The 18,776-nt window shown below is 30.0% G+C and overlaps 1 protein-coding gene across 2 annotated transcripts in view; it reads right to left on the minus strand.

Moving 5' to 3' along the window:
* Positions 1-18,776, minus strand: part of Fs (Follistatin) — a 346,227-nt gene that overhangs the window by 126,149 nt on the left and 201,302 nt on the right. For both annotated transcript variants that reach the window (XM_075359743.1, XM_075359742.1), the window contains exons 2-3: positions 5,680-5,868; positions 1,373-1,597 (exon numbers count right to left, since the gene is read on the minus strand). In XM_075359743.1, coding sequence (XP_075215858.1) covers positions 1,373-1,597; positions 5,680-5,868 — 414 coding nt within the window. The remainder of the gene's footprint in view (positions 1-1,372; positions 1,598-5,679; positions 5,869-18,776) is intronic.

An 18,776-nucleotide genomic window follows, 5' to 3' on the forward strand; every position in this document is an offset into this window, starting at 1 on the left:
TGAATCCCGAGTACCAGATTAGGGTAATTTTTTTATCGTGTAAAAAAATGTATTCTTTGTGGATACTCAAAAACTATAAAAATCCTAGGTAATTACGTTTTTTTAACCTGAATCAAATTCCCGAGAAAACCATTTTTGGAGCGACTTTGGAAAGTCGTTCAATAAAAGAACCACTTTCATATGGTACTCGGGATTCAACCAGTTTCTTAAATTACATGCCAAGAAAGGATTTTCCCAAAGTTTCATTGTGACGAATTATTCCCTTGTTATACAAATCGAGAGAATTATATAGAATTATCTTACCATCTTTGAAGTTTACCGCTGTTTTAAATCCTTTGAAAAACTCATATTTTAGCTTCATTATTCGCAAAATAACCTTTTAACTAAGCTTCGGATCAAAAAATGATATGATTAAAACTTATAGGGCTTTTAAATTTTCATAGTATTTTTTTTTGTTCAACCCTGTAATACCAAAGCTGTGGTAGTTTGAAAGTTTAATAGCACTTTCCCCCTCGGTTTTGCTTAGCACTCCTAGTCCAGTGCGTAAAGGAACGAGATAAGGGTTTACCGTAGTAGTTTATTATATGTAACTCGTTTACAGTTTCACTGTTGAACTGTGTTATATAAAATTGGTGTCATTTTTGAAACTAGCTGCGAAAATATTAAATAACCGCATTATGGGTTAGTTATTGTAAATAAATAACTAAATATGTAACTTGACTTATCCGAAATCTGTGCTTTTTTCTTTCCGCTGTACTAAAATGTAAACGAAGAAAAATACGTTTTTGTGTTTTTTTCTTCAAATTTTTACTCATAGTGATATTAACGATATAATACATTATTTATAAAATGCTATGTTTAGCAAGAATTATGGCTCTTCAGTTTCAGGGACCGAGTGGACTTAAAAGAAATTTTACCGGACGATTCCAAGCTCTGCAGTCCGTATGCAGTCTGTTAAAACTGTACGGAACGACTGGGTTAATATTATTAATGTTTTACTACAGTTGTCTTTATTGTGGTAGATACTTGCTAACATATGAATTGTTCTACTACATATGCTGTTATTCAATAGTCGACTAATGTTAGTGATATGAATAGTATTATTAGTACATCATACATTTATGTATGTACCCCTTCCTGAAGTTACCCCTTCCTGTTTATACGACAACTACACGACATCTGAAGCTGGACTCTTATTCCTTTTCTTTACGAGAACATTTTCCGACAGAAAAAGATCGTCACCTTATATTCAATTCTGAACGGTTAATAAAAATAATTCTAATTTAAAATATTTTTGTCGTGTTAAGAATAATGATATGTATAGTAGTCATAAATGATAATTATACTATTTCGTTAAAAAATGAAAACTCACTTTGACAGAGGCCGTAATAAGCGACCGATAAGGAAGAATTTTTCTTGCGACAAGCACGCTTGCGTAGACGACATATCGTGCTGTAAGATCGGCCGTCTGTACCGCATACAGGTCCTTTGACACGTCTGGCACGACCCCTGCAGTCCGGCGAGCACACGCATTTGGGCTGACCCTTTCGGACCGTACATTTCTTGCCTTCTCCACATTGCACACCTGTGCACGACTCTAAAAAAAATATATTTTATTATTTAAAGGAGGTGTATTTATCTCACCGGTATACACACATACACACACACACTGTATATATGTAATTACATATTTTAATTACACATTAAAATAAAAATTTTACTATTTTAAACATGAATGTTATACACATGAATTCAAACATATTATCTAAAAAATATATTTAATTAGTAAAAGTTTAAAGCAACCTATTTCTAAACATTTAAATCAGATGAAAAAAACAATAATATCAAAATTTCTCAAAATAATTTAGTGTGATGAAAAAAGACAGAGCAATTCCACATTGAATTTATGATATCTTTTGGTGCGGTTAAAGCTACAACAATTATGGAACATGTTGTGCACTATTATGTTAAAAGATTTCTGGCATACTTTTAATTATGGAAAAATATAACTAATTTCCTAGGACTATTAGTCTATCACAGAATGTTTCAGCAGCTCTTTTGTAATAAACTACTCAATTGAACTATACTTATAAATCAGTTTAATCTCCGGAGTAATGTAAATTCTTTAAGTTTATTGTAAATTCGAGATATTACAATACTGCTAAAATTCTTTTTTCTTAGTCAAGTCTTTCATATTTTGCCGAGTATAATCAGAAATTTATGTTGTATAATCGGATTGAAATAAAATAAAAATCATACTAATTTCGTTATTAAAAAAAAAATATATATTTGTATATTATTTAACGATTACTTTACTAGTCAGAAAGAAGTAATAGCTTGTGAAATATTTTACCGTGGTTTTCTTTCTCACAAATCATTTACTTAATATAAAGTTTCTAAGCCGGCTGATAATAAAATTATAAATTTCTATCTTTAAAAGATATATTATAAAATAATAAAATAAATAATTATAAAATAATAATCGACATAAAATATGTCGATTAAGACTTATTCAAAACGCAATCGCAAGCACGAAATACCCCTTTCACTTTATTCCCATTTTATCCCCGATCTTCAGAAACAACGTTTTGAAATAAAATTATATGTAGGATATCTCATGAAGAAACGGAAAGAATTTTATGATCTGTTAAAAGTGAAGATAAAGTAAAAGCTTCCTGTAAATATGGGTTCTGGAACGCCTTGTTTTACTGTTATAGCATGTGAAAAATTTCACACTTATTTCTTTCCGAGGCAAAAATTAAGCCATACTGAAATTCTTGGAACTTAAAAGATAGGTTTAACGGTTTTACATGGTTTTTGATCTTAAAAAGTGAATAAAACAGGTCCTAGAAGTATATCTCTAGTAATTTGTACAACTTCAGATACACTACTACAGCATATATAAATTTCAGTGAAATTGATCCTAGTAGTTTCGGAGATTTTCAAGCCACAAAATTTATACATGAATGTTAATTTGAGATTTTCAAAATTTTGTATATGAATTGGGTATTCGTTCTCCTCATATTTCTAAGCGTTAAGAAAATTCAGTTTCATTCCAAAATATCACCTGCAACCGAAAATAATACTGTACTTTTCTTCGAAAAGTCAGTAAAAAAAGTAAAATGATTAAAATAAAAAAAAAATAGTTTTATTAGATAACAGATTAATGAAAATATTAAAAAATGCAATGTCTATAAAATTAAAAAAAGATAAATGAAATTAAAAATATAACCGGTAATTCGATCTGATGATTTCAGTTTCAACCTTGAATGATTCATAATTCTACGAATTCCAGCATGCCATTTATAAAAAATGCTGGAATTACAAACGAAAAGTAAATTTCATCGTGTAATACATCAGTGATAATAAATCAGTAATATAAATCATTGTAATTACAGTATCATTTATCCAAGTAATCCATTGTGTAATACATCAGTGTTAATACGTGTGACATTATAACTATCAAATTAATTATTTTCGGGAATTATTTTTAAAAAAGTAACAAACTAAACGTTCAAAAGAAAAATATTGATATATTTTATTTATTTTTAATTAATCTTCAGTATATTTTTACACGTATAAAGTGTTATTTTAAGTGTATGACATTGAGCTTTCGTATACTAGAAAAGCTACGATGAACTTTTTCAGGAGAACGTTCCCTCGATTTTTGAGTGCATTAAAAATACCCCATTGGCTGTTGAAAGTTTTGAATTTTTTTTTGATACAGTGGCCAACTTCATTTTTAAACGAAAACCCATAATTTTTATTAGATTTTCGGTTAGAAAATGTGTATTTTTATAAAATATTTTTTTAAGACATTTTTATTTCTGAAAATTTTATCCTAAATGAACCGTTCAGGAGCTATACTTAAATCACCAGTCGTGCCTACTTATAACGCGTAACATTGTGTAATATATTTCCGAATAGTGCTGCTTGTTTAGGTTTTATTTCCTAAATGTTACTTGTTTAATAATAAGGTTATTTGTCAATATTAAGTTTTTAATTTTTTTTAAGTAATATTATTTAATTTTCGTAAATTGTAATAAAAGATTATTTGCCAATATCTTTATATTTTTATTTTTATTTTGGTAAATTGTAACAAAAATAATTTGTTTGTTTCATGAAATTAATAATCTATATTATTCTATAAAGAGAAAGAGAGTTTCTGTTTGTTTAGGATAAGCAAAAACTACTCGATCAGTCGCAACCAAATTTTTACCCATGTTTCTTGCCATAACTGAAATGATTTTAGATAAATTTCTTCTCGAAAAAAAAGAAAAAAATTATATATACGTATGTAGTAGTGGCGTCTTTATCACTGCGTGAGCTGGGTTTCAACTGAATGATTCGAATCAATCAAATGAACAACTTTACAAAGAATCGAATTAAATTTGCGTTAAATAAAATAATATAAATAAATTAAAAACATTCTGTTTTACAATAATTGGCTTCCCGTGTGAATGCGTGTGAGGCTAGAGTGATGTGGCATACGAGCACCTCGTGGGAGGCTAGACCAAACATCACCATCAAATGGTAACAAACCGTGTGCCACTGGGGCGCTGTTTTGGGAGGTGCAGTGGGGTAATATCTCTGCAAACAATCTTCCCCCTTTGAGTAGAAGGACACTCTCCCCGACTGAGTATACTTAAATGGATATCCGGTCGGGGAGAGTAGAGAAAAAAAACAATCTTCCGATTTTCAAAATTCAAAAAGGTATTTGTCGGCTAACTTTTGCATGCATCAGGTACAATCTCGATCTAACAGATCATGGTTTCTCACAACCATGAGGATAATGTACAGTGCAGGGGTCCAGGGAGTGGAGTTTTCTAGGTAGATGGGAATGACGACCGAAGCAACCTCTGCAGGTGTCCAGGCACTGCTTCCCCTAGCCAGTTAGGAGTGGGGAGCGGAGCGAGCTCTGCGGCATTGGGGTAGGCCTCTTGACCCTAGGAGGCCCCGAGTAGCCCCTGAGTCGGGTCCGGGATTCGCCTGGGCTGACCTGAGTCTCGAGGGTCCAGGTTCTGGCTAGACGGACCTAGGATTCTGGCTAGTTCATTTTTGTAAAATGAAATAAAAAAAAAAAGAATTATTTTGTCATTTTTGCTTTTATATCCACTTATTTACTAGAATGCAGAGATTAGTGCACCAGTTGTGTTATTGATGTTAAGTGTTATAAAGGTGTTAAAACTTAAAAATTATCAAGAAAATACGACTTTTTTGAAAACAATAAAAAATAAAATTATAACATTGTGCACTTAGGTTAAACTTATTATTTCATATTGTTAATAGGTACAATAGAAGATAAGGAGTAACTTCTGAACGGTTACGTTTGAGGGAAACGTTAAAAAATAAAAATGCGTTACACCTAAACGGAAGAATAAGAGCTATATTCAGGATTCGAAACTAAGATCTTTCTATCTAAAAGTTCGTGTTATGCTTACCGCTACATTAATTGGTTTATAAGTACCGATGTAATATTCTGATAATAATATAATAAACTTTGAAAAAATTTATTCATTTTGTTGTCTTAATCGGAACAGTAGCATTATCTTTAAGTTGATTAAAATCGTGTTCAGAATTATGTTTAATTTATGGTTATTCAAGAAAAAATTTGCTCTTAGTCTATTTTTTTAATAATTTTTTTAATATTATTAATGTACATATATATATATATTTTACCTTTACAGGCCGAACAAGGAACTCCACCACCCAAAACGCGCCAGAAGAAGAGGGCACCCGCATCCAGATCATCTGTGCTCCACGCTGTGGCGACACTACCGGATGCACAACATTCTTCCCTGGAAACCTTCTCCGCTAGAAGCTCCGTGCAACGCCCGTTGCGGACCATCGCTGACCAGCAATTACCCCCTAAAAACATATATAATAATATATATAAGTTTTATTAAATTAAATCTATATATATATATATATGGTAAAGTAATTTTATAGAACGGATAAATGAAATATTTTTAACATCTATTTTACGTTAAACATTTTTGGAGGAAAAATTCGGCCGTTAATGAATTTAATTAAACGTGCAGAAAATGTTAATACTTTTCAGCTAACTTTTAAAAAACCCATTTCTATATAAATGTATCTAAAGGTAAAGTCGTGATGTAAAGACAAGGCGGTAATGTATTGCATTGTGGTGTATAAATGTGTTAGTGGGCGCATCAGCCCGCTTCCAGAAGTAATGCTTCTTTAAGCAATTCGAGGAAGAGCGGGTAGCCAGGGATGTAGGTTTAGTCGGTAGTGCGCAGGTGCACATACGCATTTAACAACATCTTGCGGAACCTGTTAGCGATTCCGACACTGCCATACGGCGTCTGTAAAATGGATACCCCACCTCTACAAAAAAAGAAAGAAAAAGTTTAGACGTATCATAAAAAAGAAATTAATTAATTTATTCAGATAAGAAGTAAAAAGTATACCGATTCATAATACTTGAACGTAAACGGATTATTTATATAAAGCTGAAAACGCAAATGAAACCTTTTTAGATCGTACAAATATATTCTCATTCGAATGTTTTTTTAATTTGCAAGAATTGTATTTTTAGTTGTTTTGAATTTATTCAGTAATTACAGGGTAACGATTTTACAGCGGAGAAAAATTATAAAATTAATGAAGCATTTGGTATCATTATTAGCAGGATTTTAATAAAGTATGGCAACCCTTACCTGTAGTAGTCTGATTAATATCAGACTTTTTGCGATAGTTATTGTGATATCACAGAACGTGCGTACACCGACGCCTTAAAATAGATTATTAATACATTATTTATGAATAATAATTACACATGTTATCAAATATACTGTCAATAAAATATGAGAATCCTTATATAAGTTTTCAACAGTTAAACGAAGAAAAATCATTTTTTAGACGCTTCTACCTCGAAATAATCTATTCTTCGATATGAGACCATCACACCAAAGTACACAGGATGCCTTATGGGGGAGGAAGTAACCTAAAATGTAAATGAAATTGTAGGGTCGTGACACAGCATTTTAAAGGGAATTGTTAATAAATTTAACAAAGGTTTTTGTTTTTTTACAGCTAAAATGAAAGATTTAATTCACGAATCGTAAAAGATATAAGATGTATTTATAGATTTAAGATGAACGAGTATATATATATATATATATATATATATATATTATTATTATTATTATTATTATTATGCTTTTACGGCCAACATGGGACCACTTAAGTCAATTTTAGATAAATCTTTTCTGAGAAAAGCGTGTTATTTTACTCTTCCGAGCTGCCCAGTATTTCTTCATCCGTCCAGATCTTGCTTTCTTTTCTTCATCTGTAAACACCCTCTTCGTTGTATTTTGTCGTTTGTCTGTTTTTTGTTTAAATCTAATTTTTTTTAATTTTAGCTTTGTTATTTTTCCAGTTTTATTCTGTAGGTCAGTCAGGGAAATTCCCAATTCTTTCATATCTTCTCTAATTTCTATGATCCATCCTACTTCTAGTTTTTGGAACCAGAGCTTTTCAATGATATTTCTCGACAGTCTTGTTTCCGGTGTCCTTATCTCATAAGGACACCGGACCAAAGAAAGAGATTCTTTTTTCCGCATAGTATCAGTAACAGGCTCTATTTTTCGATACACCACCTCATTTGGCACAATCCACCATTGGCCTTCTTTTTGGTGTTTTTTATTGATACACGTTCTGACAATTTCAGAATTTTATCAATTCGGTTTTTCTGAGTGATTCTGAAAATGGTCTCGCTTCCGTTGGTGACTTCTGGTTGAACTACAGTTTTATAATGTTTAAGTTTTGTTTTAGTCGAAAGGCATTTTTTGTTATATGTTGAGCAAGTTAATTTTCGGGATTTAATCATTTTATTTGTCCTGTTTTTCCATGTCACTTTTTCATTTAAATTATAAGTTATTATTTCCCCTAGATATTTAAATTGTTTTACTATTTTAATTTTTTGATTGTTTACCGTAATGTGCTCTATTACCAGAGGATCTATGGCCATTAGTTCAGTTTTATCGAAAGAGATATGAAGCCCTATCTTTTGTGCTAGGTTTTGAAGGCTCATGATTTGTGTTTTGGCTTCTTGAATATTATTTGCTAAAAGAGCGAGGTCATCTGCAAATCCCAGGCAATTTAGCGTGATGGAGTTTTTCTTAGTACCAATTTTTATATTTTTGGGATTTATTTCATACCATTTTCTCATGACAAATTCGAGAGCGCAGTTAAAAAGGAGTGGTGAGAGACCGTCCCCTTTATATATATATAATATATATATGTCTTTTTACTAGTTACATATGAGTAATCCCTTGTTTGTTAAATCTTTGACACAAATATTCGGATCTATTATTTTAAATACATCTAACAAAAATAATAGTAATAAATTACAAAAAAAAATTATTAATGCTGTTAACAACATAATAATGAAGCAAAATTTTATTTCAGCTGATGCATAAAGTAATTTTATTTTGTTTATAATATACGTTTTACGTTAAAAATAAATTTGCTGGAATTTACTTAATGAACAAAGTCAAGCGTTAGCGAGATTTACTTAATAAACAAAGTAAAGCGTTAACGCTATTTCCGTCGGAGATCAGATCATGATGATATAAATCCGGATTTTCTCCGTAGTTAATGTCCGATCCAGATGCAGTAGCGGTGAGATTCGCACCTACACCTACCGCCTACGATAAAAGTAGACCGAACTTAACAAAATTTAACTACCACACATGTTTAGATTATTTTTTCATAAAAAAAGAATGTACCAGTAGACCCTAAAATAGTACTATATATTCATTAAAAAATGTAATTATTACTGCTTATTAAGTTGTTCACTTTTTAAAAATATTTGTGTTTGTATTACGACTTCCGTGTACGCCTACTAAATTACATATACACATTTCTTTCAAAATCAAAAGTACATAAAATTTTATTTCATTAATAACTTATGATATTTTTTTCTTTTTTTAATGTTATTATTGAATATTATTTATTGTAAAACCTTTTTTATAATCAGAGGTTTAATAAATAATGATAAATCAATATATTTAAATTATAAAAAAGGTTAAAAAAAGAAAATGAAGTCTGATTTGAACCGATTTGTTTGTAAGATCCAAATATTTCATTAATTAAAATTTTATTTGGTTTTCTCTGAAACTAATGAAAATATGTACCACTTATGATATATCGTTGAAGCTCTCAATAAAAGCTTATTAATGCAGTTAAGAAAAATTTTTAAATCTAAATTTTTGGATTCTGGGCTTTTTAGACAATTTTCGTCCAGTCAATTGCAAAGAAAAGGGGAGGTGCACAACTAGATGTTACAACAGTCGTAAATCCAAAATTTCAACATCCTACGGCTAATCTTTTTGAGTTATGCGAGATGTGCACGTACGTACAAACGTCAACCAAAACTACTCAAAATGGATTTAGGAATAGTCAAAATGGATATTTCCGTTGAAATCTGCTAACCGAAATTTTTCGCGATCATAATACTTCCTTTACTTCGTACAAAAAAGTAAAAACGGTCTAATTTTTTTCGGTCTTTGGTTGTTCAAATTATATAAATTCTTTGTAATCGATTTAAAGTTGCAGTTAACTTTGTACACATTCTTAGTATGATACATGAGTTTTTTATTATTTAAAAAAAACTCGAAACGAAGAAATAGTTTTTACTCGATTGTCCAAATATGCCAGCGTAATAAAGAAAGGAAAGTAACTGGGAAGGTAATAGGGCAATTTTTCTTATTTCATTTACAAATGAAAACTACCAAAAATAAATCAGAAAAGGTTGTTTTTGTTTAATTTTCCTTTAATTTATAAAAATAGATTTGAAAAAAAACGTAAATTTACTAAATGATTATCTGGGGAATAAAACAAGCGTTGTATTAATTTTTAAACGTTATTATGAAGCGAGTTTATAAAGTTTCAAACTTATTGTCAAAAACAATGCAATTAATAAAAATTTACGGGGTGTTTAATGTTGAACTGAAACTCAAAAGAAGTCATATTTTGGATTTAATTTCAGATTTGTGTATTAAAGATTTACTGACGTATAATTTTTTACTGTTTTTTACTGACGTATAACTTTTTTTTACTGTTATTGTTTTTATATATAACCCGAAACGGAACCCTCGTAAAAATTTTGAAAAATATTTGTATATCTATGGCAAATATTTTATTTAGATTGTTATTTTTTAAAACTGTTTTTATAGTTCTTTTTCTTGATTACTCCGCAACCATTATATTATTTTCTAGTTAAAATTCCAAAAACGTTTTCAAACAGAAAGAGGTATAATAGTCATGCATAAAAACCACCGATTGCAATTGACATCGATTTACCAGATACCGATCAGAGTTGCTTTCTCAGACATCAACGATGTTCAATAAATAAATACCTGTGGTAGACAGAGTAAAATTGTGTCGATTTTAGCATTGGATTTTGGCCGACTTGACATGTTAGCGTGCAAAAATATGTTCAGATCAGTAAAAAAGCAACGGGAAACTATTTCATAAGCCACTTTGCCAACAAAATCAAATGGAATGTGGGATTCTTGTTGTTCTTCAGAATGAGGTCATTCTAAAAAGCGACATGTCACTCGTGCAGGTTCATCTGTAGCTATTATTTTTATGGCTTACATAGCAATAATATACGGAGCATTAAAGCACGAATCAATACGTCACTAAAAGTTTCAAATGGTACGTTGGTGATGACTAAGGTTTTCAGGGAGTGAAATAGATTAAACCATTACGAATCAACGTACTTGTTTTGTCTTCCTTCGCTTCGTCAGAGTTAAAGAGCTGGTACGGGTATTATACTGCATACTGTGTCCATCGACCAGCATCATAATAATTCTAAAACTATTAAAAAAAAGCGTAAAACTCAAGTATAGTATCGGATAGAATATGATTTGATTTTTTATCGATTTGATCTTAATGATAATTAAAAAATTTACTAATCTTTACAACGTGTTTACAGCTGTGATTTTTAAAACATTTGTAGTAGGTCTCATTATTGACAAAAAAAATTATTTTGTAATTAAATAAAAATGTGAATAATGTTGTCAGGAAAAATTTTTTGAAAAAATTAACAGAACCTGAAATAACTTCTTGCAGAAGAATTTCTTTTAGATTTTGTTTCTAAGAATCCATTATAACGTGAAAGTTTCCTCTTTCTATTAAAGAAGTGTGTTTTTTTTTATTATTTTTTAATAGGTACATAAAATGAAGTTAACGAAATATTCAATGAGGAAAAATAAAATAATATTAGAAATATTACCTAGTAATCGAGTTTGAATCATATAACGATGGCTTTTTAAAGAATAAACAATAATGTATGTGAATTGTTTATGTTATATGTTTTATCACGATTAGTGAATCTTTACATAGCTTTCCTTCAAAGTTTGTGTATTATATGTGTATCCGTACTAATTTTCAAACTTTATTTATTTATTGCAGCGGATGAAAACTTTTTAGTATAATTAAATTGTTTAATTTTATTTAAAAATTATTTTTTATAATTATTAAACCTGATAATAAAATAATCCAAGGATACCATAACATAGACTAATATTAAAAAGCGTTATCAGCTAAGGGAACACGGAAGCGACATTTTTAATCGGAACGAAATAAATTACCTTATCTAAAAAAAAAGAAAAAAAATTATTGTTTATATGCGGAGTAAAATCAATTTCAATCCAGAATTTTTCACAATGTGGAAATATAACTCGTATTGATTTTTTTTAATATAATAATATTGCAAGTGTTCACCGGAGTTTTAATGTCATATTTTCGTGCTTTTGTTAGAGGTTCAAACCTGTAACAATGGATTCATTGATTCTGATTGAGACGTGTTTTCTGACAATAGCTAGTAGTCTAGAGTGGATATGGCAAGACTGTACTTTATATGATGACGGTCGGTAGCTCAGAGCTCACCACTAGGTAGACAATCTATACTAAGTGCAAAGGAAATTCTTTAGTATTCTTTAAAGAAATGAGGGAAATGAGCGACATCCTAAACAATTAATGATCTACGTAAAACATCTATTTCGTTACGGAATCTAGTGGACTAATAATTATAAAATAAGTAATAATTTAATTAATAACTAAATATTATAATTAATGATAATAATAATAATTAAAAATAGCTAATAATTATATTTTGTGTATAGCAGTTTAAAAAGTTAAAATATACAAATTGACGGAAGGCAAAAAATAGCTAAATCATTTTAAGGATATATAAGTTTTTATGTAAACTTAGAATATTTTCTGTTTTATTCTTATTACAGAGTTATCTGAATTGGAAAACGAATGATAGTTTTTTATTCGTTGATAATATGATCTATAGAATCTTTTTTTTAACTGAATTGCATAACCGAAGTATTTCGATCTCCCGTAATGTAAAAAGGATGACACCCAATCCTCTTAGGTTTCAAGAACTGGCGTAGGGATAATATGTATCATTTTTGTGCCATAACGTAACTATTGCAGGCAACCTGACTTAAGATACAATTCGCTCACCGTTTGTATAACAAGCACCCCGTGCCAGACGTACTAAGGAAAGTGGTTTTCTGGTTTCTTCTTCATTGAAAGTTAAAAATTCTAAATTCAACAGCAAAAATTTTCACGAGATGAAATTTCTTTAGTCTAATAAGTAACAGTTTAAAGTAATAATTATGGAGATAGAAATATTATTAATGTTAATATTATTTGTACTAATTAATACTTCTCTTACTGCCAAGGCTTTTGTTAAACGAGTGAAAAAACGCATACTTTTGTACAAGCAACATAGGTATCCGCGCCTAATTTCTCTGAAGGAAGTTTAATAAACTAGCCGCTGTTTTAAATACGCCTGAAAAATTAAAAATATTACTTAAGTGTTAAATATTAGCATTAACCGGTAGTTTTTATTTAATAAGAATCTTATAGAACCTGGGTCGCATTTTTGACAAAAAGGGCAAGGCGTTTTATTCGTTTCGTTATGTTGTAAAATAAAATATAGATTTTTTGTTTCGCAGTGTTGGTAAAACTGAAAAATAACTGCAATTTCATAAATCTCCCTCTTACAAATTGTTCTCCACCGATCGTATTGTAGATTGCAGTAAAATGAGTGAAGAGCCCGGAGAGATGCGTGCGCACATGTTTCCCGCGCAAACTGCCTGATGATGATGCGAGTCGAGGGGGTGTGTCGGCAAAGGGTGATTGTTGTATAACCCCTCTGCATCCCTTATAGCGTAGGCTTATCAAAGAGTTCGTAGTATCGACTCCTCACCTCCCGACCTGTGCGACGTAGCCTTGAACTTGGAAACGAATGTTTCTGATTTGCTTTCGTTTCCCGCCACCGGCAACCGCGCAACACCGCTCGATACTCCATGCGATTCACAAAAAGTGTCTCATCTCCGTTCGACGTCCGTATGTTTTCACTCTTTTTTGTCGAATGCAGTTCGTAAAGCACAAAATAATTCAAGTCGATAACTTTTATTTTCAATATAAAATTAATTATTTCGATCATAATGTTAAATTTCATTTTAATGTAGTAAAATATTATTCGATGAAAAACGGAAATCGCTAAAAATTATGAACTAAAAGAATAATATCGATTAAATATCTTTTTTACCGATAGATTTACAATCTACATTAATTTCAAAAATTTGAAGTTCTTTTAGTCAATAAACAATAATACGCTCGTTTTTTCCGTATAATATTACATTAACTAATAAAATTATATATAATGAAATAAATAAATTACACCGCTTGTAATCCAACAAATTAATCCCTGATTTTTTTAAATTGTATAAATAGTTTTTACTCCCAAAGAAATAAATTAACTATCTAATACGGTAACTCGTAAAAACAGTGTTACTGAGAACGTTCTTTGGCTTCCCTCCATAAAAATCCAATGCTATATTAGTACACAGGTAAGATGTTGTTTCATACGAGAGGACAGAATTTCATATACCCGTATTTCAACTCTCGCAATCGATGTCTGATTAATGAAAAGAAGGTTTTTGCCTTCTTCAAAGAAGGAGGAAGGAACCGTCACATGTACAGAAAAAGTGACGACCGCTTTCTTTTGGGATGCTTGTGGCATAAGGTACATAATTTTCTGGAAAAGGATAAAAAGGTAACGAGGAAGTTATATGCGGTTTTTGCTGCATCGTATAAATGTTAAAATAAAGAAAAACTTCCAGCATTAACGAAAAAGAAGACTCACCGCCAGCTCACTTTTCTGCGATTGCGATCAAACTATTTCTCGAATTATACTTGAAAATTCTTCCCCGTCCGACTTACTCGGCAGACTTATTACCTTCAGACTATGAATATCTTTTCCAAACGTGAATAAATAGTTTGCTGGAAAGAGATTTACGCAGAACGATTAACTTATCAAAGAAATACCTCCTTATTTTGAAGATTAGGATAAACCACATTTTAAGGATGGAATCAATAAAGTTGAGCATCGTTGAACTAACCGTATAAACTTGCAAGGAAAGTATATTAACAGATAAAAAAGATTTTTTAAACACACTTAACGAATAAGATATATATTTTAAATAGAATCAGAAACACAACTTTTGATCTTAATGGAATATCTTGGACATTACAGTAAAAATACTTACGAAAAAAATCTGATCTGGACACCACATAACTTTCTTGAACGCCTATTACATATACACATTTTTAAAAGTACAAAAACTGTTATTTCGCTAACTTCTGATTTTTTCATATTTTAATTTTTTTATTGTTATTATTGAATTATTATTTATTGTAATTTTTTTTACAATCAGAGGTTAATAATTATTAATAAATCAATATATTTAAATTAAAAAAAAAGGAAAATGGGAAAAGGAAGGAAATGTTGCAAACAAAGAAAGATAAAAACATTAAGGGATGATGATAAATAAAAAGAGGAAGAAAATGTTAAAATCAAAGAAAGAATAAAAATATTAAGAGAAGATTATAAATGTAAAGAGGAAGCAAACGTTAAGACCAAGGAAAGAATAAAAAGAGTTGTAATAAAAAAAACATTTGAAAACTAGAGAACTAGAGAATGTGTACACAAATTAAGATCAGAGGAATTATATTAACCAAAGAGCGATTAAATGATTGGCAACAAAAAACAAATAAACGAAACTATGATCTACTCTGACTTAGGGAGAATATTGTCCGACAATATCAGAGGAGTAATGAACTAAAAGATAAAAGGTTTTTGCAATTTATTAAAGAATGAGTATGCATGCCTCAGTGTATATATTGTTCTTGTGAGAATCTATTTTTCAGTCACTCTGTAGTGATTTTTAATATAGATAAAATTAAACAGAAATTCCAGAGTAATTAAAAAAAATTAAACTAGAAAATCTAAAAATAATACGATTCAAAACTATAATTTTCAATTAATATTAAATAATCAGATGTTTCACCAAATCTGTTACATACATACATATGTAATAATGCCTATTAAATTACATATACACATTTTTAAAAGAACATTAAACTTTATTTCACTAATAACTTGTTTTTTTCATATTTTTTAAAAATTATTATTTATTGTAAAAGTTTTTTACAATCAAAGGTTCATAAATCAATATGTTTAAATTAAAAGAAAAGGAGCCTTCCCTTCTAAGATCCAAATGTTTCTTTAATTAAACCTTTACTTGGCTATAACTTTAGAACCAATGAAAATAAGTACCACTTATGATATATCGCTAAAAGGCTCTCAATGAAGGGGTTATTACTGCAGTTAAGAAAAAGTCCAAAATCTAAATTTTTTGGATTTCGGGCTTTTTGGACACTTTTGGTTCAGTGAATTGCAATCAAAAAAAAGGTGCACAACTAGATGTTACAACAGTCCTAAATCCAAAATTTCAACATCCTACGGCTAACCGTTTTTGAGTTATGCGAGATACGTACATACGTCACGCCGAGACTAGTCAAAATGGATTCAGGGATGGTCAAAATGGATATTTCCATTGAAATCTGGAAACCGAAATTTTTCGCCATCACAATACTTCCTTAACTTCGTACAACGAAGTAAAAAATAAGTCGCTTAAATAAAAGGAAGTTTTTCTAATAATACGAGTGAATTAGATTTTAAAAAAAACTTAAAACTTAAAGATAAATCTTTTTTATACAATTAAAACACAGAAAAAATATAATAAGAGGTTGATATATGTACCTAGAATAATTTATTGAGTAGTAATGCATTTTAAACAGTTTCAGTTGTAAAATGTTTTAGTTAACCCCCTCACACAGAGGCTTTGGAGTGTAATAGTCTCATACTAGTAAAATATATTATTGTTAAGGTACAAGATTTCTTGAATTCCAATATTTCGTTAAACTGGTGGTAAGTTTTGTATGGAGGTACTCGTACTTTAATATATATAAAACATTGTAAAGAGCTTTTTCTTCATATTATTCTTTTAACTTGATCGATCAAGTATTAAAGATTGATATTTTAACTTTTTCAGTCAGATCAGATTTAAAGTAGTTTGCTGTTAATTATGATTCGTTTTAAGTTTCACAAAACCTCTCAAGATAGTTTGTGCTAGTTTTCTACGCTTAAAGTAAAATAGTACAAAGCTACCGATATTGACGATGGTGTTTTTGAAATAATATAATTCATTTAGTAAGAGCAGAAAAGAACGGTTAAAAAAATATTTAGGAAAAAAATGAACTGCTCCTGTTTGCATTGCAGTAAGGTTAATACTTTTAAATTTTTTTATCAAACCGTAAGCGAAAAATTATTTCTGAGCAACACATTGTGCTATTTTTAGGATCCGAAATCTTGTTAAAAATAAATCTTGTTGAATTAACTGTTTTATAAAAATATCAACTGTTTTGATACCAGAATTAAAATTCAGAGTTAATACAGAGTTTTTGTAATCTAAATAAAACCAATACTGGCTAGCAGGTCCTTCGTTCCTGACGTAAATATTTTTAATTTTATAAAAGGAACTGATAACTGGAAAACGTTTTATGTAAAAACGCCCTAATTATTGGATGAGGATGTTAAAAAAATAATTATTAGATTATAAAGTATATTTTTAGAATACTTTTTGTGCATTTTAGACGTGTATAAAATCGAAATAGTTCAAAAGACATTCAAAACTGTTAATTCCTTTTTATTATTTTTCATTTTTTCGCAGACAAATCTCAGTAACTAAATTAAATTACGCAGTGTAATAAGAAAATGATTGTGTAGTATAGTAAGGCTACCGTAAATTTTGTCGTAATATTGAAAATAGTTATGATATTAAGCTAAAAAATTTTGAGCTCGAAATAGAATTTTCTTAAATAGCATAAAATTTACCCTACGATGTCTGATAATTTGAAAAAATTCACCTTCTACGAGAGATATAAAAAATGATTTTTATCTCTGCTAATTAAGTACATATATATATATATATATACATCTTATATTATAGGTATACATCTTACGGATGGATAAATTTGTTTAAAATCAACATATATTACTGTAAAAGTATTTTCCTTTTACTGCAGTGCGTTCACGCACCCAAAATCAATGCCGACCTACGCTTGTAAGTTTGTTATTAGAGGGTTCTTCGCGAGGCATATATTTTGCCGTGACTGTATTAGACAAATTCAAACGCATAAGCTATGTCGTTCCTGTCTATGTCAGTAGTCTTGCAGCAGTGAACAGAGTTTTCACAAACCCAGCGCATGTTTGTTGTGTAATATTATTTAATCACTCGCCGTTATTGTGAATGCGAAAATAATTTTTTGGGGTAATTATTCCGAAAGATCGGTATCAAATAAATCGTCTATTTTTCGTTTTGTGTCTAAATATCGTTAAACAGAAAATCTGATAGTAAACATATTGCTCATCCATCAGTATATTATGATGGTAGTTTGCACGACATGCATCATTCGCTTTTAGTTCTCCAGGAAAGTCACTTAGGAAACTTTCAACAAACTGGATTTTTTTGTCTGAGTTGTTCAAACGGCTACAAAAAAGCTAACCTTACTTCCTTATAAAATTCAATAGTGCAAGAACATGGAAAACCTGAGTTTAACAGACGACTTCAGTTCGGTAGGTGGTTTAAACGCTTCATTCGAAGTGGTGTGCGTGTTTTGGACGATGTATTTTATTCGAATGAAGAGTGATTTCCTCACATTTATCTTGAAAGGTCACTAACTACAGAACGTTATTCAGAGATTGTTACAAATTTTGTAGTCTCGCTTGAAACTGAAGAGGGAAATTGTTGGCTGCAGCAAGATGGTACTACACGCTAAACTATCGTCAATTTAAGTAGGCAATTTTTAGGCGAATTTATCGATGTCATTGTTATTTATTGCGAACTATGGGTTCCACCTTCTTGGGTCTGTTCACCAGATTTTTACTTGTGGGTTCATTTGAAAGATACTGTTTTCAAACAACGTTCCTTACACTTTGAATGAATGGAAAAATATCGAAGAACGCATTTCTTACATTAGTGCAGCGACTTTAAGGAAAGTTTTATTGAACCTGAAGAAATGAGTTAACACTTATGCTTGATAGACAATTTGAACGTTTATTAAGACGGAAAAGTGAAAAAAAATTAAAAATATATTTTGCTAAGTTTCCTGAATCATATAATTAAATTACTCTTGTCATTAAGTTAATATAGTTTGTTTTACAGACCTGGTCAATTTATGTACAATCCTTTATAATTTAGAATGGATATAAGAAAATGTATTATCTTTAATGAATTATTTACCGATTTTGAATAATTATCCTTAGAAATGTACTTATTAATTTTATTTAGATATTCTATATTCCATAGTTTTATATC

Source organism: Lycorma delicatula, chromosome 3, assembly GCF_047948215.1.
Source record: "Lycorma delicatula isolate Av1 chromosome 3, ASM4794821v1, whole genome shotgun sequence".
In the NCBI taxonomy this organism is placed as follows: Eukaryota; Metazoa; Arthropoda; class Insecta; order Hemiptera; family Fulgoridae; genus Lycorma; species Lycorma delicatula.